The sequence below is a fragment of the Mobula hypostoma genome, chromosome 29, assembly GCF_963921235.1.
Source record: "Mobula hypostoma chromosome 29, sMobHyp1.1, whole genome shotgun sequence".
NCBI lineage: Eukaryota > Metazoa > Chordata > Chondrichthyes > Myliobatiformes > Myliobatidae > Mobula > Mobula hypostoma.
In genome coordinates, this window is record NC_086125.1 from 14,178,968 (window position 1) to 14,203,485 (window position 24,518).

Sequence of the window (24,518 nt, forward strand, 5' to 3'; positions counted from 1 at the left end):
AGAGTAAGATTATCACTTTTTTTCATTAGTTTATCCAGCAATCGTGAATACTTGTCATTGATGTGTGCTTATTGCCTGTTTGCACATTGGTCCCTATCTCCATAGTCCCACTCCTGACACTGCCAATCTTGTCTTCAGTCCCTCTTGTAACATAGCCACTCGTAGATTTCCAATTGATTGTTCCCTACCTTGAACAAACAGTCTTCCCACTGACATCTAGTAGTCAACCTCCCCAGGACCTTTTCTCAGTTGAAGGTTAGTAAACCTTCCCTTGCCACAGTTTGAATTATTGTCACACATGTTCACCATTTTTATGTCTCACCATACTGTGCCCCAAGCTTCCCTCTGAGAAGACTGTTCCTATCAAAGCACTGACCATATTGCTTTGGCAGTGAATCAGCTCTGCTTTATTGTTTTGGAATTCCTCACGTCACGTTGTCATGGAAGGGTCAAGAGCTTCAACAATCACAGGTGAAGGATCACTGCCATTCAGGGTGTTAGGTTTCACTTTGTAGGACGCAAAAGCCTGCAAACCCTGTCCGAGCTGATGTGCGTCTATTTCTGGCTCTAACCTCAATCAAAATTGTTCTCTCATTCTTAATGTATCAAAATCAACGCAGCCTGAGGAAATCCCGAAGTTCGCAGAGTTGTTAGAATTTTGCTGCACAGACACACAGACCCTTTGGCCAACCTTATTGCAAGCCATTGGGTATCTATCTGTACTAATCCAATGTACTAGAATTGGATCCATAGCCTACCGTGCCCTGGCTGTTCAAGCAATCATTCAGATGCTCTTGAGGTGCAAGAGCCTCTGCCTTTACCACCTTCTCAGGCAGTGTATCCTAGATTGCAACCAATCTCCGGATAGAGAAAAAAATCTTCTTCTAATCCCCTTGAGGCCCTCCTAAATCTACATCTTTTGATCTTAGACAGAATAGAGAAGTTTAATACCAGAGGGCATGCATTGAAGGTGAGAGGATATAGGTTCAGGGGGGATGTGAGGGTTTTTTTTTACTCAGGGAATGGTGGATGCCTGGAATGCACTGCCTGGTATGTTGGTACAGGCAAATACATTAGAAGCAGTTCAGAGACATTTAGATAGACACATGGATGCGAGGAAGTTGGAGGTATGAACATTGTGTAGGTCGGAGGGGTTAGTTTTGGGGGTTTTTTAATGTACTTTTTAGCTGTTTTGGCATAACATTGTGGGCTTAAGGGCCTGTTTGTGTGCTGTACTGTTTTATAGAAACATAGAAAACCTACAGCACAATACAGGCCCTTCGGCCCACAAAGTTGTGCCGAACATATCCCTACCTTAGAAATTACTAGGGTTACCCATAGCCCTCTATTTTTCTAAGCTCCATGTACCTATCCAAAAGTCTCTTAAAAGACCCTATTGTATCCGCCTCCACCACCGTTGCCAGCAGCCTATTCCACGCACTCACCACTCTCTGCGTAAAAAAACTTACCCCTGACATCTCCTCTGTACCTACTTCAAAGCACCTTAAACCTGTGCCCTCTCGTGCTAGCCATTTCAGCCCTGGGAAAAAGCCTCTGACTATCCACATGATCAATGGCTCTCATCATTTTATACACCTCTGTCAGGGTCACCTCTCATCCTCCGTCGCTCCAAGGAGAAAAGGCCCAGTTCACTCAACCTGTTTTCATAAGGCATGCTCCCCAATCCAGGCAACATCTTGTAAATCTCCTCTGCACCCTTTCTATGGTTTCCACATCTTTCCTGTAGTGAGGCGACCAGAACTGAGCACAGTACTCCCCAAGTGGTGTCTGACCAGGGTCCTATATAGCTGCAAGGTTGCCTCTCGACCCCTAAATTCAATTCCATGATTGATGAAGGCCAATATACTGTAAGTCTTCTTATCCACAGAGTCAACTTGGGCAGCTGCTTTGAGCGTCCTATGGACTCGGACCCCAAGATCCCTCTGATCCTCCATACTGCCAAGAGTCTTAGCATTAATAATATATTCTTCCATCATATTTGACGTACCAAAATGAACTACTTCACACCTTATCTGGGTTGAACTCCATCTGCCACTTCTCAGCCCAGTTTTGCATCCTAACAATGTCCCGCTGTAACCTCTGACAGCCCTCCACACTATCCACAACACCCCCAACCTTTGTGTCATCAGCAAACTTACTAACCCATCCCTCCACTTCCTCATCCAGGTCATTTATAAAAATCACGAAGAGTAACGTCACAGAACAGATCCCTGAGGCACACCACTGGTCACCGACCTCCATGCAGAATATGACCTGTCTACAACCACTCTTTGCCTTCTGTAGGCAAGCCAGTTCTGGATCCACAAAGCAATGTCCCCTTGGATCCCACGCCTCCTTACTTTCTCAATAAGCCTTGCATGGGGTACCTTATCAAATGCCTTGCTGAAATCCATATACACTACATCTACTGTTCTACCTTCATCAATGTGTTTAGTCACATCCTCAAAAAATTCAATCAGGCTTGTAAGGCACGACCTGTCCTTGACAAAGCCATGCTGACTCTTCCTAATCATATTATACTTCTCCAAATGTTCATAAATCCTGCCCCTCAGGATCTTCTCCATCAACTTACCAACCACTGAAGTAAGACTCACTGGTCTATAATTCCCTGGGCTATCTCTACTCCCTTTCTTGGATAATGGAACAATATTCGCAACCCTCTAATCCTCCAGAACCTCTCCCGTCCCCAGTGATGATGCAAAGATCATTGCCAAAGGCTCAGCAATCTCCTCCCTCACCTCCCGCAGTAGCCTGGGGTACATCTCATTCGATCCCGGCAACTTATCCAACTTGATGCTTTCCAAAAGCTCCAGCACATTCTCTTTCTTAATATTTACATGCTCAAGCTTTTCAGTCCGCTGCAAGTCATCACTACAATCACCAAGATCCTTTTCCATAGTGAATACTGAAGTAAAGTATTTATTAAGTACCTCTGCTGTTTCTTCCGGTTCCATACACACTTTCCCACTGTCACACTTGATAGGTCCTATTCCTTCATGTCTTATCCTCTTGCTCTTCACATACTTGTAGAATGCCTTGGGGTTTTCCTCAATCCTGCCTGCCAAGGCCTTTTCATGACCCCTTCTGGCTCTCCTAGTTTCCTTCTTAAGCGCCTTCCTGTTAGCCTCATAATCTTCTAGTTCTCTAACATTACCTAGCTCTCTGAACCTTTTGTAAGCCTTTCTTTTCTTCTTGACTAGATTTACTGCAGCCTTTGTACACCATGGTTCCTGTATCCTACCATAACTTCCCTGTCTTATTGGAACGTACCTATGCAGAACTCCTATGCAGGAAAATCTTTTTCACACAGAGGGTTGTGGATCTGTGGAATGCTCTGCTTAAGAAGGCAGTGGAGGCCAATTCTCTGCATTCTTTCAAGAAAGAGTTAGATAGAGCTCTTAAAGATAGTGGAGTCAAGGGATATGGGGAGAAGGCAGGAACAGGGTACTGATTGTGGATGATCAGCCATGATCACAGTGAATGGTGGTGCTGGCTCAAAGGGTCGAATGGCCTACTCCTGCACCTATTGTCTAGCTCAAACCATCGGTCTGGGCACATCCCTTCTCTATCACCTGCCTGTCCTCCCTCACACACTGTCTCCAAGCTTTCTCTATTTGTGAGCCAACCACCTCTTCCCCAGTCTCTTCAGTTTGGTTCCCACCCCCCAACAATTCTAGTTTAAACTCTCCCCAGTAGCCTTAGCAAACCTCCCCGCCAGGATATTGATCCCCCTGGGATTCAAGTGCAACCCGTCCTTTTTGTACAGGTCACACCTGCTCCAAAAGAGGTCCCAATGATCCAGAAATCTGAATTCCTGCTCCCTGCTCCAATCCCTCAGCTGCGCATTTATCCTCCACCTCATTCTATTCCTATACTCACTGTCACATGGTACAGGCAGTAATCCCGAGATTACTACCTTTGCGGTCCTGCTTCTCAACTTCCTGCCTAAATCCCTGTAGTCTGTTTTCAGGACCTCTTCTTTTTTATGTTGTATGTACCTCTACAACAGTGATATGTTTCTCACTGTTCGCTCTATCTGTACCTCTCATAGTTGTACACCCCTACCGAGTCCTCCCCTCATTCCCCTCTATTCAAAGGAAGTGAAACTCAACCTATCTACTCTCTTATAATTGTAGCATTCCGTCCCAAGCTGGTGAATTTCCTCTGCATCCTCTTCAGCCATGTCCTTCCTGTAGAGTGACAACTGGAATTGTACACAATATTCCAGCTGTAGCCTAACCAACATCTATCAGATTCACGTGGGCCATTGAATATGGGCAATTAATTCCAACAAGAATAATGTCAGTAATAGCTAATACTAAAATACCAGTGGTGTGCCAGTCAGCATAGACTTTGGAAACCATTGTGTACTCTGTAAAATTGGTGTAGGGTTACCCTTCAAACTGATCAACTGGAGAAGGTATGAATGGAAATGGATCAATGAGCAGTGGCCATTTTGTTCACTCTGGTGAAATACCTGTGTTATGCTGGCTCCTAAAGTCCTGTGTATTCTTTGCAATATTGGCTTCCAGATCTTACCCCGATGAAATCGGGCCAAAGCATTGGCCGGACTCTCGATATGAACACGTTATGAAGCTACGACAAGCAGCACTAAAGGCAGCCAGAGACCGGTGGGCTGATTATATTTTGGTAAGGCCAGTAAGGTTTGAATGGAGATAGAATAGGAGGGAGTCCCTGACACCTGTGTTTGTCATTAAGACAGTAGATTTAGTTTTAATTGGTGCTGCTGTTTTCCTGGGTAATTAATCAGACATTGGTTAAGTGTTAATCTGTCATTCGTATGAGCTTGTAGGATTTGTTCTGGTCATCAACCAGACACACTGTAAGCATCACTCTGGTTTCTGAATTAGAAAATTGTGGGTTTGAATTGACTGCAGAGTGCAGAATGTTAGCTGATGGTCTAATAGTGTTGGATTGTTTTTAGTGTCATAACTCAGATGAGATTTAAAATAAAATTATTGCCTGCCCTCTGAACCAAATATAACTAATTCCACAACATGCTTCAAAGAAGAGAAGCGAGTTCACCATGGTACCCTGTTCATTTGCTCAACTAGTCTCCCTAAAACAGATTGTCAGTTACTTATCACATTGCCGATTAGGAGAATATTTTGTATAAAAGTTACCTGCTCTTTTTCAGATAACAATGGTAACTGCATTTGAATGATGAAGTCTAAGTGTTGGGAGAAAGTGCTACGTCACTGTATAAAACAGACACAGAAATCCATCATTTGGAGAGAGCAGAGCATTGAGAATTGTGGGCTCGGCCATCATGTTTCCACTAAACAAACAGGTCCCCTCCAGTTTACAGACACCCAACTTGTCCACAGCCCTTACATATGAATAAGCATTTGGGAAACTGTCAGGATAGGTTTTCCAGCAAGTGCAAAGCTCCAGGCATCTTCTGTAGTGAAGGAACACGATTCACGGCTGTATTTCTGACTTATGGACTGTCCCGGTTAAAAACTGTTCACAAAAATGGAACCATGGAACCCTGATGTAATTGGGGGGGCGGGGGGGGGGGAGAGACACCTGTACCTGGTATTATAGCTCCATCCCTTTGCCTCTTGAATAAATGTGGAACTTTGATTGTAGGTTTGTCATTTGCAGTCCTACATTAAAATAAGGCCACAGTAAATGAAAAAGATCCCAAACCTTGCCAACAGTGTGCTGTTTCTCACCATAATGGGAAGACCAGGTAAGTTCCTGTCACACCATAGGAAATAGAGTAGTAGATTGAGTTATTGATCGAGGTGTTATGGCACCTTTAGGTGGTCAGTATCTGTTGGGGTGAGGGGCATTTAAAAAACTTGATGACCCAAGCAGTGGTGGTTCCTAACCAGTTGACATGGATCAGGAGAATGGAACAGTACATTACAGTACTGGAATGTAGGCTCTGTCTGGAGGAGGTGTATCCTGCAGCTGGTTAGATAACACTTGTGTTTGGAAATTGCTTTCAAACTGCCTCAGTGGCTTGTGCACAAACAAGGATTCTCCTGAAATTCTGAGAGCTTAGTTGAGGGAAAAGGAGATCTGGAAATGATGCGGCTCACCAACCGATATTACTGTGAGAATTGAAAAAAGTAAGCAACATCAATTTCCTCTGGTGGGATGGATAGTCTTATAACAGGAGGATTAAAACTGAATTGTTGACATGTGAGCAAGAAGCACATTTCCACACAACAGTTTGTGAAGATCTGGATTTCTCACCACACAGAAAGCATTGAATCCTGGGAGGCTTGGTAGGATGGAAATTGGTCAAAGTTAAAGTAAAGTTTATGCACAGTGCATGTAACCATCAGTGCAATGGAAAAACTTGCTTGCAGCAGCAGATTGGCAGGATTGACAAGAAAAAACATAAATTACTAAATTATACTATTTTTCCAAGAAAGAATTGGAATTTTTAAAAAAGTCCATTTTAATGCTAAGTGGTCAAACTAACAACTGAGAGATATTGGTTGGGTGAGGAGCACAGAACCGATGGATTCAACCAAGGGGCATCATTGTGACTTTTATACAACTGGTGTAGTTTCCCCTTTTGTAAAAGGCCATATCTCCACCTGGCTGCTCTGTAAGGAAGCAGTGGTCCAGCTCCTGCCAGTTTACAGATGTCCTGATTCCTCTGCACTCAAGTACAATGCAATCAATAGCTAGTTACCTGCAATTGCCATCAATGATACTCTTGTTTCTTTTAAGTTTATAGATGCAGATAACTTCTTAACCAATCCAAACACCCTAACTCTACTCATTGCTGAGAATAAGACAGTTGTTGCACCGATGTTGGACTCACGCTCTGCCTATTCCAATTTCTGGTGTGGAATGACCTCCGAGGTATGGACAGGATGGTGTTTTAAAGAAGCCACTTTTGTTTTGTCTTTTAATTTGTGGACTACTGAGATTGTTCAGTCTGAAACTAGTTGATACCTTGCAGCTTTAGTTTTATTTTCTGAAGCCTCATTTGAACCCCTTTCCCTTCCTCAGTGATTTCCCTTCTCCAAATTCATTGTTCGTCTTGTCTCTCAGCCTTCACATTTCCACTCTTAGTACGCTTTTTATAATCCAAAACCCACTAAATCACCCTTCCCACTCCGTCCCGCCTGGATTTATGTCCATATATGCCGATCTATTTTAGGCTCACTTTGGACAGAAGATCGTTTTCTTTATCCTGGTCTTTGAAGTGCCTTCCAATCTATCCCATTTTACTGTCATCCTCTGTAATGTTGAATCAGGTTTGCAGGTCTGGCAAGTGAGACCGAAAACACTGACTGTGAATAAATATATTAACCATTTACTTATAAACAGTAAGAATTTGACCAAACATTCAGGTTCCCCAAGTTACAGAAACTACAAAACTAAATATTCAACAGACTTACTTCCAACAAATATGTTTAGTTAAAAGCGTGCACGGAGCATACCTTCCCAGTGGGTATGTGCATTGCTTGCCTTAAACAAAGGACGAAAGAGCAAACCTCTGCCACGTGCTATTTTATACCTGGGATGTCTGAAACTGGACCCCAGATGGCTAACCAATGGGAAAAGCAGATGTAGTTTCTAAAATAACGAAGGACAAAGCGACTTTTGACTGGCAGAATATGGTGCGCTCTCCCCCTCCCCCCACCCCCATGACACCCCCACTCCCAGGTTTTACTTCAATGTTCTTTGCTCTACAGGGTTATTATAAGCGGACTCCAGCCTACCCTCCGATACGGAAACGGGACAGACTGGGCTGTTTTCCGGTGGTTATGGTACACTCCACAATGCTGATTGATCTTCGCAAAGAAGCCTCCAAGAAACTGGCGTTTTACCCCCCACATCCATCCTACACCTGGTCTTTTGATGACATCATAGTCTTTGCATATTCATGCAAGCAAGCGGGTAAGCTACACAGTTTAACATGCTGTCACCACACTTAAGCCCAATTAAACTTTGAGATCTAATTTAGAAGCTGTGAAATGGATGTGTCTCTCTTATCTGACCAATATCCACATTGAGCAAGTCATCCATTCACATTGAAGGTCTCAGGCAGATCATCCTTATGTGAAGTAAATTTTTCCTGTACTTCAACACGTCTCATTCGCTGTATGTCAATGTTCCTGTTGCTATTATCCAGTTATTTTCCCCACAAAAGTGAAGGCACAGGTCTGAAGAAGAAGGGATCTGATAGGAATAGATGGTGGACTCATTAGATTCCTTCATCTTCAACCCTTTGCCTCGTCCACATATTTACCCAGCTTCTCATACTGTTCCTTTAAAAACCCCTACCCCACTTACCTACCTAGCTTCTTCCCTCTCCCCGAACTCATCTATCACCTGCCAGTTTGTGCTCCTCCTCTTTCCCCACACTTTCATTCAGGTTATTGCCCTCTTCCTTTCCAGCCCTGATGAAAGGTGTTGTCTGAAATGTTGACTGTTTATTTTCCTCCATGGCTGCTGCCTGACCTGCTGTGTTTCTCCAGCATTTTGTGTGTGTTGCTCCAGATTTCTAGCAACAGCAGAATCTCTTGTGTCTCAAGCCTGAGGGGCCGAGTGGCCTACTCCTGCTTCTACTTTATATGTGTATGTCTTTGCATACCCTCACATTTCTTCTATGGTCTTCCCTTGACCACCTCCCCCCTTCCTTTAAGAAAATTCATCAGATCCTACTTATTTGTCAAAGCTCTTGGTTATCGCCTCAGGTACCTCTTTGTGTGGCTGCCATCCTTCCTCCTTGTTTGATAACTTTCCTGTGAAGCAGGGCAACCCCTCAGTCTGTTTTGTTATTTTAATGATCCTGTATAAATGATTGTTGATGTTAATGGATCTGATGTCAAGCGACTGTGTCGGCCTCTCCCACACGCGCACACGTTACCTGGCTCTCTGAGGGCCACTCAATGTTTAAGTTAATTTATTACACATGTGTACCGCCAAATGAGACAACTTTCCTAACTTTTATTATGTCATAGCCCAATACCATTAAGCAAGGGATCTGTGGACCCCAGGTTGGGAACCCCAGCTCTAGACCAAGGTGCACAACACTGATACATGTAACTCACACACATAACACACTACAAATAAATTAAAACATAATAAGGTGCATATGCAATACATTAAAAAGTAAATAAAATAAAAAGAATCAAAGACCCCACCCATCCCATATGTCCTCGTCACTCTTCCTCCTCCCAACAACACCCATCAGACAGAAGATACTAGAGCCTGAAAGCATGTACTGCTAGGCTCAAGGTCAGTATCCATCCTGCTTTTATGAGGTTATTAAACAGTCCCCATGTACAATAAGATGGCTTCCTGATCTCACGATATACCTCGTTATAGCCCTTGCACCTTCTTGTCTACCTGCACTTTCTCTGTAACTGGAAGACTCTATACTGCATTCTGTTACTGCTTTTCCCTTGTACTTTCTTAATGCACTGATGTGATGAAATGATCTGTCTGGGTGGCAAGCAAAACAAATTTTCACTGTGCCTTGGTACAGGTGACAATAATAAGCCAAGTTACTAAATCATTAACCAGATCTCTCAGACACTTTTATCCCACTATGTACCCCTTGAGGCAGTGATATTATCAGTTGAATTTCTTTCTCACTGCTTTGTGTTGAGCTTGCACTTTTGACTCTGAATCATTGTGCCTTCTGATCTGCTACTGATTTTCATTAATACGAAGATAAATTGAGTCCTTGTCTCTTGTATGTCTCTAAATTTAATCTCTTCTTTCACCACTGCTTCTGTCCTTCGTAGAGCTCCCGCGGTGATTAGGGTGCAGTTGTTTTTAAAGCAGATTCTAGAGAGTTTTTCTTCACTAGAATTATCCTTGAGGATCTCTGTGTTGCCCTTGGTTTGGTGACTGGCTCAACCGCCTGAGTTGAGATCTGCCAAAGGGTTTTGGCCCAAAACATCGACTGTACTCTTTTCCATTGATGCTGCCTGGTCTGCTGAGTTCCTCCAGCATTTTGTGTGTGTTGCTCGCATTTCCAGCATCTGCAGACTTTCTTTTGTTTGTAATTGTCTCACTTCAACAAATTTTTTATTTTGTTATTTCATGCTTGTTATTTATTGCTACTTATTTATATCTGCATTTGCCCAGTTTGTTGTCTTCTGATCCAGTTTACAGTTACTGTTCTATAGATTTGCTAAACATAGAAACATAGAAAATCTACAGCACGATACAGGCCCTTTGGCCCACAAAGCTGTGCCAAACATGTACTTACCTTAGATCGACCTAGGCTTATCCATAGCCCTCTATTTTGCTAAGCTCCATGTACCTGTCCAGGAGTCTCTTAAAAGACCCTATCGTTTCTGCCTCCGCTGTCACCAGCAGCCCATTCCACGCACTCACCACTCTCTGCATTAAAAAAAACAACAACTTATTCCTGACATCTCTGTACCTATGTCCATGCAACTTAAAACTATGCCCTCTTGTTCTAGCCATTTCAGCCCTGGGAAAAAGCCTCCGACTATCCACGCGATCAATGCCTCTCATTATTTTGTACACTTCTATCAGGTCACCTCTCATCCTCCATCACTCCAAGGAGAAAAGGCCAAGTTCGCTCAACCTATTCTCATAAGGCATGCTCCCCAATCCAGGCAACATCCTTGTAAATTTCCTCTGCAACTTTTTATGGTTTCCATGTCCTTCCTGTAGTGAGGTGACCAGAATTGAGCATAGTACTCCAAGTGGTGTCCTATATAGCTACAACATTACCTCTTGGCTCTTAAACTCAATCCCGCGGTTTATGAAGCCCAATGCACTGCATGCCTTCTTAACTACAGAGTCAACCTGCGTAGCAGCTTTGAGTGTCCTATGGACTCGGACCCCAAGATCCCTCTGATCCTCCACACTGCCGAGAGTCTTACCATTAATGCTATATTCTGCCATCACATTTGACCTACCAAAATGAATTAACTCACACTTATCTAGGTTGAACTCCATCTGCCACTTCTCAGCCCAATTTTGCATCCTATCAATGTCCGGCTGTAACCCCTGACAGCCCTCCACACGATCCACAACACCCCCAACCTTTGTGTCATCAGCAAATTTACTAATCCATCCCTCCACTTCCTCATCCAGTTCATTTATAAAAATCACGAAGAGTGGGGGGTCCCAGATCAAATCCCTAAGGCACACCAGTGGTCACCGACCTCCATGCAGAGTATGACCCGATTACAACCACTCTTTGCCTTCTGTGGGCAAGCCAGTTCTGGATCCACAAAGCAATGTCCCCTTGGATCTCATGCCTCCTTACTTTCTCAATAAACTGTGCATGGGGTACCTTATCAAATGCCTTGCTGAAATCCATATACAGTACACTACATCCACAGCTCTACCTTCATCAATGTGTTTAGTCACATCCTCAAAAAAATTCAATCAAGCTTGTAAGGCACAACCTGCCTTTGACAAAGCCATGCTGACTATTCCTAATTATATTATGCCTCTCCAAATGTTCCTACCTCTCAGAATCTTCTCCATCAACTTACCATCACTGAGCTAAGACTTACTGGTCTATAATCTTCTGGGCTATCACTACTCCCTTTCTTGAATAAGGGAACAACATCCTCAACCCTCCAATCCTCCGGAAGCTTTCCCATCCTCATTTATGATGCAAAGATCATTGCCAGAGGTTCAGCAATCTCCTCCCTCGCTTCCTACAGTAGCCTGGGGTACATCCCGTCTGGTCCTGGTGACTTATCCAACTTGATGCTTTCCAAAAGCTCCAGCAATCCTCTTCCTTAATATCTACATGCTCAAGCTTTTCATTCTGCTGCAAGTCATCCCTACAATCGCCAAGATCCTTTTCCATAGTGAATAAGCATGCCCTCGGAAAAAGAATCTCAGGGTTGTATGTGATGACTATATGCACTCTGATAATAAATTTTACTTTGAACTTTGTCAGTATTTAACATGTTAACCAAGGTCACTAAAGGAAACGGATAGTGTTACATAGCATGGAAACAGGTCTGCACCGACCATTAACCACTCTTGCACTAATCCCATTTTATTCTCCCCATATTTGCCATCAATTCCATCAGATTCTGCCATTCACCCACACATGGGGGCAATTTACAGTGGCTGATTAACCAGCCAACCCATGTGTTCTTGTGATGTTGTGGAAGACTGGAGCAACGGGGGAGCACGGAGGTCAGGATTCAACCTAGGCTCTGGAGCCGTTTGTGGAGACTCTCTACCGCTTGCTGTACCACCCTACTATTTGGTCATTATTAAACTGTTGGAATGCGATCTTGTTGAATTTCCTATATTACATCAAAGTTACTTCACTGACTGCAAAGTGTTGGATTCATGAAGCCATGAAAAATTCAGTACCAGAGCAAAAATGTAATGATTGCACTTTCACCATTCAGTGATACTGTATTTCTATACATTTCCTGCATACGTAATAATTCAGCAATTTGCAATGTGAATGCAACTGCAGTGATGAACTTAATTTTTCTCTTCTGTTTCAGGAGTCCAGATGTACATCAATAATAAAGAGCACTTTGGGTTCCTGCAGGTACCTCTGAAGTCGACCAGCACCATGCAAGATGAGGTGGAGAGTTTTATTCATGTCCAGCTGGAGGTGATGGGTAGGTCAATCTGGTTAACTTTCCCAAGTAGCACTATTCAGCTGTTGGGAGTCACTGGGGCATGGGTATGAAGCCGTACAGCGTAGAAACAGACCCTTTTGCTCACCATATCTGTGCCGATTGACCTTTTTGTCCATCTACTCTAATCCTACTTGCTCGCATCAGATCCATATTCTTCTATGCCTTACCTAATTAAATGTCCTTGTAAATGTCCCATTAATGCAAATGTTTCACCTCGTTCCACCTCCTCCACTGGCAACATATTTCAGATATCGATTACTCAAAGTTCAAAGTACATACGGTATATGCCACCATATACAACCCTGAGATTCATTTTCTTGTGAACACACTTGTCCAATCTATAGAATAATAACTATAACACAATCAATGAAAGACCACCCAACTAGTGCGTCCAACCAGAGTGCTGCAGAAGGCAACAAACTGTGCTAATACAAAAAGAAGAAACAACAATAATAATAAATAAATAAGCAATAAATATCGAGAACATGAGATGAAGATTCCTTAAAAATGAATCCATTGGTTGTGGGAACATTTCAAGTGAAGTTGAGCGAGTTATTCCCTTTGGTGACAGTCATTGAGACAATTACTCTGTGTGTTTAAAAAAGATTACCCTTCAGATCACCTTCAACACTCTTTCACCTTAAACTTATGCCCTCACATTTCTGATATACCTACATTGGACTGTGGCCTATCTACGCCTCATAATGGTATGTATGTCTGCTTTCCAGAGAATACAGACCTAATGTATTCATTTTCTCCCTATAACTCCATTCCAGGCACCATCTTGGTGAATCTCCTCTGCACTCTGTCCAGTTCAATCACATCCTTCCTATAGTGGTGTAACCAAAACTGCACATATTACTCTAAATATGGCCTAACCAGTATTTTATCAAGTTGCACCATCGTGCCCCAGACTGAAGAAAATGCGTGTGTGTGTGTGTGTGTGTGTGTGTGTGTGTGTGTGTGTGTGTGTATGTTTGTTTGTTTGTTTATTTATTTATTTATTTTCCTGTCAGTTACCCTATGTTTCCAATTTTAGGGAACTTTGGATTTCCATCCTTAGATGGTGCTGTTATTCAACTAGAATTTTATGAGCAACAGGTTTTGTTTGGTGATTACTATAGGTTAGCTTTCCTTTGAGGAGTTGTGCACAGTTAAATTCACTGTGTTATTAATGTTAAGATTCTAGCTGAGGTCTGGGTAACTAAAAGACTTAAGAGTCTACTGTCAACATCTTTATTAAGAAGGATTTACTGTGTTTGTTGGTCTCTTGGATGAATTTGGGGTGTAACTAGCATCTCACGCAACATGTCTTGCTTGTAAGGAGTTTGTACGTTCTCCCCATGACCGCGTGGGTCTTCTCCAACAGTCCAAAGACGTATCGGTTGGTTAGTTAATTGGTCATTGAAAATTGTCCTGTGGTTAGGCTAGGATTAGGGGATTGCTGGAAGGTGTGGCTTAAAGAGCTTATTCCACAGTGTGTCGCAATAAAATAAATACGTTTGAAAAAACTTGCATACAGTAACTCATCGAAGAGTATCGAGTTCACAATGCTTATTTGCACAAAGATGGTCACATATTTAATCTCCTTTCCAGATCACACTTGTGCAGATAATTTAAAGAACAAGTGTCCTTTTTAATTGACCATCAGTATTTAATTCAATTCCCATACATCCTTCCAGCACTTCCCAAATCAGAGATACACAGAAGTCTCAATTTATTGAGCCTGGAGTTCCCTGTGGTGACAACATCTACTTTTACGTTAGTTCTGAGTGGAAGTTGTGCTGCCAATTCCAACATACGGCTTTTACATTTGGCCGTGTTTGTGTTGTGGTTGTATTCAGGTGGGTGAGCTGTGTTGTATATTTACATTGTGGGAAGCCCATTTAAACTAACTGCAGAAGAAGCAGGAGAGGGAGACGGGACTTTTCTATGGAGTGAGGTATTATGATTTGAAATGCTCTGACTGAGACAATGGCAGAGCAAATTTTGGCATAAATTAGAAGAGATACTTGAATTTGAGAGGGTTATTTAGAAGGAGTAGATGGAGATGGGGAGATTGACATCCTTTAGTACTCCAGAACATATGAACTTGGATCTTATGTGAGAGATTTTCGAGGTCAGCACTCCATGTTCTGATCACCTCCAGGGTCAGCGAACCATGTTCTGACCCCCAGGGTCGGCGCTCCGTGTTCTGCTGACCTCCAGGGTCGGCGCTCATGTTCTGCTGACCTCCAGGGTCGGCGCTCGTGTTCTGCTGACCTCCAGGGTCAGCGCTCCATGTTCTGATCACCTCCAGGGTCGGCGCTCCGTGTTCTCATCACCTCCAGGGTTGGTGCTCCGTGTTCTGCTGAACTCCAGGGTCGGCGCTCCGTGTTCTGCTGACCTCCAGGCTCGGCGCTCCATGTTCTCATCACCTCCAGGGTCGGCGCTCCGTGTTCTGCTGACCTCCAGGGTCGGCGCTCCGTGTTCTGATCACCTCCAGGGTCGGCGCTCGTGTTCTGCTGACCTCCAGGGTCAGCGCTCCGTGTTCTGATCACCTCCAGGGTTGGCGCTCCGTGTTCTGATCACCTCCAGGGTCGGCACTCCGTGTTCTGCTGACTTCCAGGGTCGGCGCTCCGTGTTCTAATCACCTCCAGGGTCGGCACTCCGTGTTCTGATCACCTCCAGGGTCGGCGCTCCGTGTTCTGATCACCTCCAGGGTTGGCACTCCGTGTTCTGATCACCTCCAGGGTCAGCGCTCCATGTTCTGCTGACTTCCAGGGTCGGCGCTCCGTGTTCTGATCACCTCCAGGGTCGGCGCTCCGTGTTCTGCTGACCTCCAGGGTCGGCGCTCATGTTCTGCTGAACTCCAGGGTCGGCGCTCCGTGTTCTGCTGACCTCCAGGGTCGGCACTCGTGTTCTGCTGACCTCCAGGGTCGGCGCTCCATGTTCTGATCACCTCCAGGGTCGGCGCTCTGTGTTCTCATCACCTCCAGGGTCGGCGCTCCGTGTTCTCATCACCTCCAGGGTCGGCGCTCCGTGTTCTGCTGACCTCCAGGGTCGGCGTTCTGTGTTCTCATCACCTCCAGGGTCGGTGCTCCGTGTTCCGCTGACCTCCAGGGTCGGTGCTCCGTGTTCCGCTGACCTCCAGGGTCGGCGCTCCGTGTTCTGATCACCTCCAGGGTCGGCGCTCCGTGTTCTGATCACCTCCAGGGTCGGCGCTCCGTGTTCTGCTGACCTCCAGGGTCGGCGCTCCGTGTTCTGATCACCTCCAGGGTCGGTGCTCCGTGTTCTCATCACCTCCAGGGTCGGCGCTCCATGTTCTGATCACCTCCAGGGTCGGCGCTCCGTGTTCTCATCACCTCCAGGGTCAGCGTTCCGTGTCCTGCTGACCTCCAGGGTCGGCGCTCCGTGTCCTGATCACCTCCAGGATCGGCGCTCCGTGTTCTGATCACCTCCAGGGTCGGCGCTCCGTGTTCTGATCACCTCCAGGGTCGGCGCTCCGTGTTCTGCTGACCTTCAGGGTCAGCGTTCCGTGTTCTGATCACCTCCAGGGTCGGCGCTCCGTGTTCTGATCACCTCCAGGGTCGGCGCTCTGTGTTCTCATCACCTCCAGGGTCGGCGCTCCGTGTTCTGATCACCTCCAGGGTCGGCGCTCCGTGTTCTGCTGACTTCCAGGGTCGACGCTCCTTGTTCTGCTGACCTCCAGGGTCGGCGCTCCATGTTCTGCTGACCTCCAGGGTTGGCGCTCCATGTTCTGATCACCTCCAGGGTAGGCGCTCCGTGTTCTGCTGACCTCCAGGGTCAGCGCTCCTTGTTCTGCTGACCTCCAGGGTCAGCGCTCCTTGTTCTGCTGACCTCCAGGGTCGAAGCTCCGTGTTCTGATCACCTCCAGGGTCGGCGCTCCGTGTTCTGATCACCTCCAGGGTCAGCAATTCATGGTATAATGCTCTCTTTTTTTTCAGTGAATCACCCTCCCATGGAGCCTTCTAAATTTCTGCCTGCGCCTCCAAAATACCCAGATAAGATGGGCTTTGATGAGGTAAGATTTTTGTTTTAACTTACCCTAGAGATGTGGATAAAGGTGGCACGATCAGTGTTCCTGATAAAGTGCTGATGACCCTTAAACAACAACTAACTGTTTGGTGAATGCTCTCCCCGCCCCCATTTCCCTGTTACGCAGAAAATTTTTAGGACTTCCATCAGTGTTGATGAAGGAATGGAAATGTGTGTCCAAAATACTGATCATATTTCCTTTGTAGCCTTTATCTGGCAGAGACTTTCAGGACAGCATGATTGGAAAACCTTCCCTTTCTAGATCAGTGGCAACTAAGTTAATTAATAGTCTCCCATATGATTAGTGTGATCTATGCACACTGCCCTCTTTGAAGCAACACCCTCTCTTTTAAGAACTCTTTGACCATGCACTTTGAAAATTAGTCTTGCCTTCCAACTCCTAGGTTTTTCTGATTAACTTGAAGCGACGCCCAAAACGGAGAATGCGAATGCTTCGTTCCCTGTACGAGCAGGAGATCGCCTGTGAAATCTTTGACGCAGTTGATGGAAGGTAGCAATTTTATACAAAATCACTGGGAAAATTTACCTTGTGTAGAGAGTTCTTCACGAGTTTTATGTTGAATGCAACATGGTGAGCGTTTCTATGAAAAGTATATAGAGATACAGGAAATACAGAAAAAAAGTAAAGAGTTATACCAGAGTGTAGATCTGTGTGTAAAGTTTACCAAGATAGTTTGCTTGAAATGCACTTATGAGTCATCTTTAAATCAGTGAAACGTTCCAAGCCATTTCCATCAAAGGTAATTAACAAACCATCACCACCTCTGTGGAAGTACATGTAATATTCATTTATTTAAGAGATACAGCATGGACTAGACCCTTCTGGCCCTTTGAGCCATGCCGCCCAGCAACCCTCAAAACTCCTGATTTAACCCTGACCTAATCACAGGACAATTTACAATGACCAGTTAACCTACCCAGTGCATCTTTGGACTGTGGAAGGAAACTGGAGCTCCCAGAGAAAACCAACACATTCCATAGAAAGGACGTACAGCGACTCCTTATGGAGGATGGCGGGATTGAACTCTGAACACTGATACCCTGAGCTGTAGTAGTGTTGTGCTAACTACCTTGCTACCGTGGCACCCACGTGACAGTAATGGGGTGAAAGCGTTAAGTTTGAGAAGTCTGTTAATGAAACACGAGAGAAGGGAAAAAATAAAAAGAGGAAGAAGATTTCAGAATTAAGCGCTTGGCAGCTGAAGTGCAACAACCACAGTTCAAGAAAGACACTACAGTAACCTGGAGTTTCAGGACTGTGATCTGGAGAGAGCGAGACCATAAGTCCTGAAGATGGGTCTCGGCTTGAACCATTGACTATTTACTGTTCTCCATAGATGCTACTTGGCCTGCTGAGTTCCTCCAACATTTTGTGTGTGTTGCATAAGACGTAGGAGCAGTAGTTGGCCATTCGGCCCATTGAGTCTGTTATGCCATTCCATCATAGCTGATTTATTATCCCTTTCAACCCTGTTCTCCTGCCTTCTGCCTGTATCCTTTGATGCCCCGACTAATCAAGAACCAAGCAACCTCTGCTTTAAAAATACCTAATGAATTGGCCTTCACAATCTTCTCTGGTAATGAATTCCACAGATTCACCACTCTCTGCTTAAAGAAACTCCTCCTCATCTCTGTTCTAAACGGACATCCGTCTATTCTGAAGTGGTGCCTTCTGATCTTAGACTCACCCACTAAAGGAAACATCTCCACATCCACCCTATCTAGCCTTTTCAATATTTGATAGTTTTAAATGAGATCCCACCCCTATTCTTCTAAATTCCAACTGCTGTAGGACCAGAGCCATCAAACTAAACCCTTTCATTCCTGGGATCATTCTCGTGAACTTTCTGTGGACCCTCTACAAAGACAGTGGAGTTATTTGAAATCAAGGAGGAGAATTTGAAACAGAGGCAGTAATGCTTAACCAGGAGCCTGTTTCAAAACAATAGGAGCGTTGGAGGACAAAGTTAATTACAGACAGTAGTTTCGGATGACACTGGTCACTTGATAGTTGAGCAAAGAAGGCTGGACCAGTGTGCATTGGGGAAAAAAAGATTGTTTGAAGATTTCAGCAAGTGAAGAGCTGAAGTAGCAGTGGAGCCAGGGTTGGGCAATGTTAGACTGAAATAGGTCGTCTCAGCATTGACTTGGATGTATGTCAAGACATAACCTTGGAGTCAAATGTGGCGCGAAGGTTGAAAACAAACAATCTGGTTGAGTTTCAAGCAGCTGTCCCATAAGGATTAAGTTAGTGACGGGTGAATGGAATTGATGGTAGGGACCTGGAAGTAACAGCTTTGGTTTACACACTGTTTAGTCGGACTAGGTTTCTGCTCCCCCTCCAGTGGATGTTAGTTTTGCAGTGTAACTTTTAGAGCTAGTGTAGCTGATTGCACTCTTTGTGTGGGAGCTGGCACCCTGACTCAGGGTGGTGCAAGAAACAACCTGCTGGATAAACTCTGCGGGTCAGGCAGCATCTTTAGAAGGAAATGGGACAGTCTGTGTTTCAGTTCAGACCCCTTCATCAGGACCTGAACTTCAATTGTTCATATCTCTCTGTGGAAGATACCTGATCTGCTGAGTTCCTCCAGCAGTTTGCCTTTCACATCTGACTTGCGGTGATGTTTCTGAGGTGTAACATTTGATCACAAAATGGGGAAGAGCTGAGCATTGGTCCTTTGGGAACACGAGGGAATGGAGTAGGAATTGGAGCTGGACCTATTGAGAATAATTCTCTGGTGACAGTGGATGAATAAGAATGGAACCATGTGAAGGAGGGGTGACCTGACTTAAGGCTTTGATAAGACCGGCAAAGGTATGTTCTCAAGTTCAAATTCAATTTTAATTGTCATCCAACCATACATGAATACAGCCAAATGAAATGGCGTTACTCTGGGGCCATGGTATAAAGCACTGTGCCAACTAATATACATCACAAGGCACACACAGAACATATAAGGCAGAAGTAAAATATAGTCACACAGAACAAAATATAGTCTAAGTCCCTGCATCCATGAATGTTGCAGCAGTTTGCAGTTGAACACAGTACAGCTTGTCTTCTGCTGAGTAAACACTAGAGGGCAGCACCAATTCCAGCATGTATGCTGTGCCACACTGCCTCCTGCACGCTGGTGGAGTGCACCAACCTCTGATGCCTCTCTCCTGAGCAGCTGCAAGCAGGCGACACCGTGGCTTTAGGACTAGTCCTCAGTATGACCAAGGCCACGCAGCTCCCTCGCCGTCCTTCAGTCAAAGACTGAATTGGGCTTGCAGCATTCCATATTAACAATGTCCAGCAGCATCTTGCGATCATAAAAATATGTCTTTAAAAAAAACCAAGAATACCTTTGGTTGACCCAGTAGATGCTGCTGCATCAGAGTACACCGCCAGCTTACTGTAAATTCTCAACGCAAGATTCATGAATAGAATACACTTAAAAAAACACTGAGAACTAAATATAATCATTTTCATTCAAAATAATTAAAAATTATTACTACTTATTTCATTTGTCTCTTGAGAGCAATTGAAATAAGCGATGTAGATTCAATTCAGCAGAAGCTAAATAAACATGTGGTAGGTAGAGGAATAAAAGATAATATGGAAATGGTAAAGTGGGAGAGGAGAAGCTTGACAGTGTGAGAATGAGAATGAACAAGTTGTTCTGGATTTCCCATTTCTGTATTGGAAGTTTTGTAATTTAATACACCCTGAGTACTCATGAAAAGATGTGAATTGGCACCAGCTAGGTAGAATATCCATCAGTTAATTGAAGGTGCTAAGTTCAATGGAATAAAGTTACAGGAGGCTTTTGAATGCACTTAAATATTTCATATAAAGAATGGGTGCAAAATAATCTGCTAATTAGATCCTCAGCCTTGGTGATCAGAAGGTTTGGGACTTGTTCCAAAGTCTTTAGCCTCTGATCTTGGACAATGTTTCCTGTATGGTTCCAAGGGATTCACTTCATATCAATGCTTATAAACAATGTGCACTTGAAATGCTACTGTGACACTGTAATTTCCTTTGTGATCGATAAAGTATCTGTCCTACCTAAAGAATGTAATACATGTACTCATAGTCAGCACATTCTCCATGGAATCATTGTAAGGTTGGCTATCATTACCTATCTGTTGTTCAGATTATTGACTGGTTACTCTTATCTGATCAATAATTGCAACAAATTAGCCTAGGTCTTGTATAACATCTGAGACTTTGTATTGCCAGACCCATTGGTACAACCAGGGAGCTAAGGAAAGGAAGGATGGGGTGCACCCATTCTTGGTGGTGGGGGGTTGGGGAAGGTGATTCGATTTGTGAGATAGTGAAAGGCTTGTCAAACTCTAATTATCATCAAGTATTCCTGGACAGTACATTCCTGTGCATCTTGAGATTACTCCTGAAATGTTTCTCTTGAATCCACCCAACAGAGCTTTCAACAGCAGTCAGATTAAAGAACTTGGTATCACAATGTTGGCAGAATACCAAGACCCATATTCAGGACGGCCCCTAACTAAAGGGGAGCTGGGCTGTTTCCTCAGTCACTACAACATCTGGAAGGAGGTAAGGAATCATAGTACATAGTCATACTTTATTGATCCCAGGGGAAATTGGTTTTTGTTACAGTTGCACCATAAATAATTAAATAGTAATAAAACCATAAATAGTTAAATAGTACTATGTAAATTATGCCAGGAAATAAGTCCAGGACCAGCCTATTGGCTCAGGGTGTCTGACCCTCCGAGAGAGGAGTTGTAAAGTTAGATGGCCACAGGCAGGAATGACTTCCTATGATGCTCTGTGTTGCATCTCGGTGGAATGAGTCTCTGGCTGAATATACTCCTGTGCCCAACCAGTACATTATGTAGTGGATAGGAGACATTGTCTAAGATGGCATGCAACTTAGACAGCATCCTCTTTTCAGACACCACCGTCAGAGAGTCCAGTTCCATCCCCACAACATCACTGGCCTTCCGAATGAGTTTGTTGATTCTGTTGGTGTCTGCTACCCTCAGCCTGCTGCCCCAGCAAACAAGAGTAGCAGGGGAGAAAATGTTAGCTGGTGGTAGGAGTGTTAACGACAAGGTGCATTTATAGGCTAGTGCAATAGAGTTGGATTAGGGTGGAGGTGGCAGGGGAGGAACAAGATACTTTGCCATAAAAAAAATTGCAGTGTAGAATTCAACAGCTTTAAGAGATGGTGGTAGAAGATTTGGTGGTAACTTTCACTGGCGGGGGTGGGGGGAGTTCACAAGAGTGACCCCAAGAATGAAAGGCTTATCCTATGATGAGTGTTTGATGTCTCTGGGACTGTACTCGATAGAGTTCAGAAGGATGAGGAGGGATCTCATTCAAGCCTACTGGATACTGGAAGGCTTTGGTAGTGTGGTTGTGGAGAGGATATTTTCATTACCAGGAGAGTCTAGTATCTGAGAGCATAGAATAAAGGGATGTCCTTTTAAAACTGTGATAAGGGGTAGTTTCTTTAAGCAGAGGATGGTCAATCTGTGGACTTGGTTACCTTTTGCTATGGAAGCCAAGTAATTGGGTGCATTGAAGACAGAGATATATAGGTAGGAAGTTAAGGGTTACAGAAAGAAGGTAGGTAAATGGGATTGAAAAAAAACTGCCATTAGATTCAATCTAATTCTGCTCTGATATCTTACTTTAAAAGTAACATGTACATAAAGAAAATATCCACAGGCATGAAGGTGAATGGAAGGACAGAATGATGAGAGTAGCTTTGTGAGCCTTTGGAATATTCATCAGAATCGTGAATGTTACATAAGCAACAGTAGCATGTCCATTACCAAGGAATGTACTTAAAACCAAATCTCTAAACACAATCAGCTGCTTGGTGGACCGTTAACTTGCTCCAGGTCATCAGTTTGTGTGACATCACTAGGCAAGATGTCGGTGTATTATGTGTATTTTGGTATTGTGTAAAATCTATTTGTGGATCCCAAGTCACTAATAAAGTTGCCCTGCTTCTGCACTGATTAAAAAGGTGCTTCCTTACTAGGCCTGTGGTAAGGAATGTCTGAGATCTGGATTAAGTATTGTATAGATCCTGCTCTAAGAATTTCTCTTGGTGTTCACCAAGTTTTCCTGGGGGTATAGCTCACAGAGGCTCTGTTGGTCCCATTTCCACAAGTGGAGAGCTCCCTGAGAAATGGCCCCACTGCTCTAACACCACAGTAGAGAGAACCACCCACAGCTGAGCATCTGCTAACTCTGATGAGTTTTGTACCCAGTTGTGCCGGTCTAATGCCTCTTGTTGTGTTCCTCTGATGTTCCGTAGATTGTTGACCGAGGTTTGCAGAAGTCAGTACTGTTTGAAGATGATCTACGGTTTGAAATCTTCTTCAAACGAAGACTGAAGTACCTGATGAAGGAAGTGGAGAAAGCTAAACTCGACTGGGACCTAATGTGAGTGAGCAGAGGAAAGGCAATATGCTACTTCTTTATCCTTGAACAGATTATGTTTGAGGCCATCCACTCCACCAGTTTGGTGTAAATCCTGGAACTTCTTTCCCAGCGGGAATATTCGGATCATTAGGGATGGGCAACAAAAGCAGGCCTTTCCAAGATTGCCTAGATCCCATAACAGAATATAACAAAAAAGAATGCTGCCAGTGTCACAGATTAAGCCTATGCGTGCAACTGCTAGAATATACCTTTGTATCAGTCAGTTAAACCATGCCTCTTGATATATCTGGCTGTCGAAGGTATCTAATTCAGAAATATTCCAGAACAGTTAAACATTCATGAAGCTAATATATTTTTAAAACTAGCTCGTACTTAGGAAAATAAAACTCAAACTTACGACTTTCAAATAAACTCAAAGAATTACAAAGGTTCCCTGTGGTAGGCTCATTCAGAAAGTCAAGATGCATGGTATCCATGGAAACTCAACTATGTATGAGGAGTCTAGCTGTGCAGCGCAGTCGCACAATCATCTTTAAGTTCATTACCTCTGTATTGGCTGTTCACTTGGCGCAGGAAGCACCGACTTACTGGCATAGAACTGTTGGCAAAATCTAGCCAGTTACGTTTTATGAGGTAAAATTATGAAATTCTGAATTGAATAAAATTAGAATCTATATGGAATAGAGGAGCAGAGTGATTCAGGAGCACAAATACTTCAATCACCAAGATTAGCAAGATTAACAATATTAACAAGATTAATACAGCCATGAATGAAACAAAATAAACAATGGGTTCATTTTTAGAGAGCTAGAACTGAGAAGTAAAGATTAAACAGTTTTGACCGCAGGTTGGACCTCACACTGCTTCTGATCTCTATTTTAGCAGCCTTTCCTCATTAGCTCCTGAGTCCGCTGATCTAGAGGTGACCCTCTGACCCACAGCTGACCTCTGATTATCCAATGCGGTTTGCAGGCTATTTAAGTACATTTTCCATTTCCAATGTAGAAAATATGACATTCAGTTTACAGCAACCACCCAAAAGCTGCAATGATATAAAATCAGTTTTAATACTATTGGTTGAGCCCTGAATACAAAACGAAAGCATTTTATATCCACTTGAGAGCACAGATGGGGTTCAGTTCAATGTCTCCTATTGCCACCCCAGCAGGGTAGAACTCCCTCTGCACTCCATTTTACTGTCAGCTTAGGTTTTGTGCCTATATCCCTGGACTGCGACTCCGACCTGCAACCCTCTTACTCGTGGTTAATACTACCGACTGCTGTGATTTAAAGCAAGCCGTGCAAATCTTCTTACAGCAGTCACAATTTACTTGACAGCTCATCTATAAGTTAACATTTTCAAGCAGTCTTGTTCTATTCCCATGCATCTTTTTATGTCC

The 24,518-nt window shown here is 43.9% G+C and overlaps 2 protein-coding genes across 3 annotated transcripts in view; one reads left to right on the forward strand and one right to left on the reverse strand.

Moving 5' to 3' along the window:
• Positions 1-24,518, forward strand: part of LOC134339401 (procollagen galactosyltransferase 1-like) — a 58,854-nt gene that overhangs the window by 29,314 nt on the left and 5,022 nt on the right. The window contains exons 3-10 of the mRNA XM_063035864.1: positions 4,554-4,671; positions 6,736-6,870; positions 7,710-7,914; positions 12,492-12,611; positions 16,580-16,656; positions 17,075-17,181; positions 21,120-21,252; positions 22,991-23,118. Coding sequence (XP_062891934.1) covers positions 4,554-4,671; positions 6,736-6,870; positions 7,710-7,914; positions 12,492-12,611; positions 16,580-16,656; positions 17,075-17,181; positions 21,120-21,252; positions 22,991-23,118 — 1,023 coding nt within the window. The remainder of the gene's footprint in view (positions 1-4,553; positions 4,672-6,735; positions 6,871-7,709; positions 7,915-12,491; positions 12,612-16,579; positions 16,657-17,074; positions 17,182-21,119; positions 21,253-22,990; positions 23,119-24,518) is intronic.
• nxnl1 (nucleoredoxin like 1) overlaps positions 1-24,518 on the reverse strand; it is a 106,680-nt gene that overhangs the window by 21,761 nt on the left and 60,401 nt on the right. The window contains exon 3 of one of the 2 annotated variants that reach the window (XR_010016393.1): positions 10,293-10,374. The exons of the other annotated variant lie outside the window; for it this stretch is intronic. The gene's annotated coding sequence lies outside the window, so the exon portion shown is untranslated. Of the gene's footprint in view, positions 1-10,292; positions 10,375-24,518 lie in introns of those variants that run through there. 2 annotated transcript variants of the gene reach the window in all.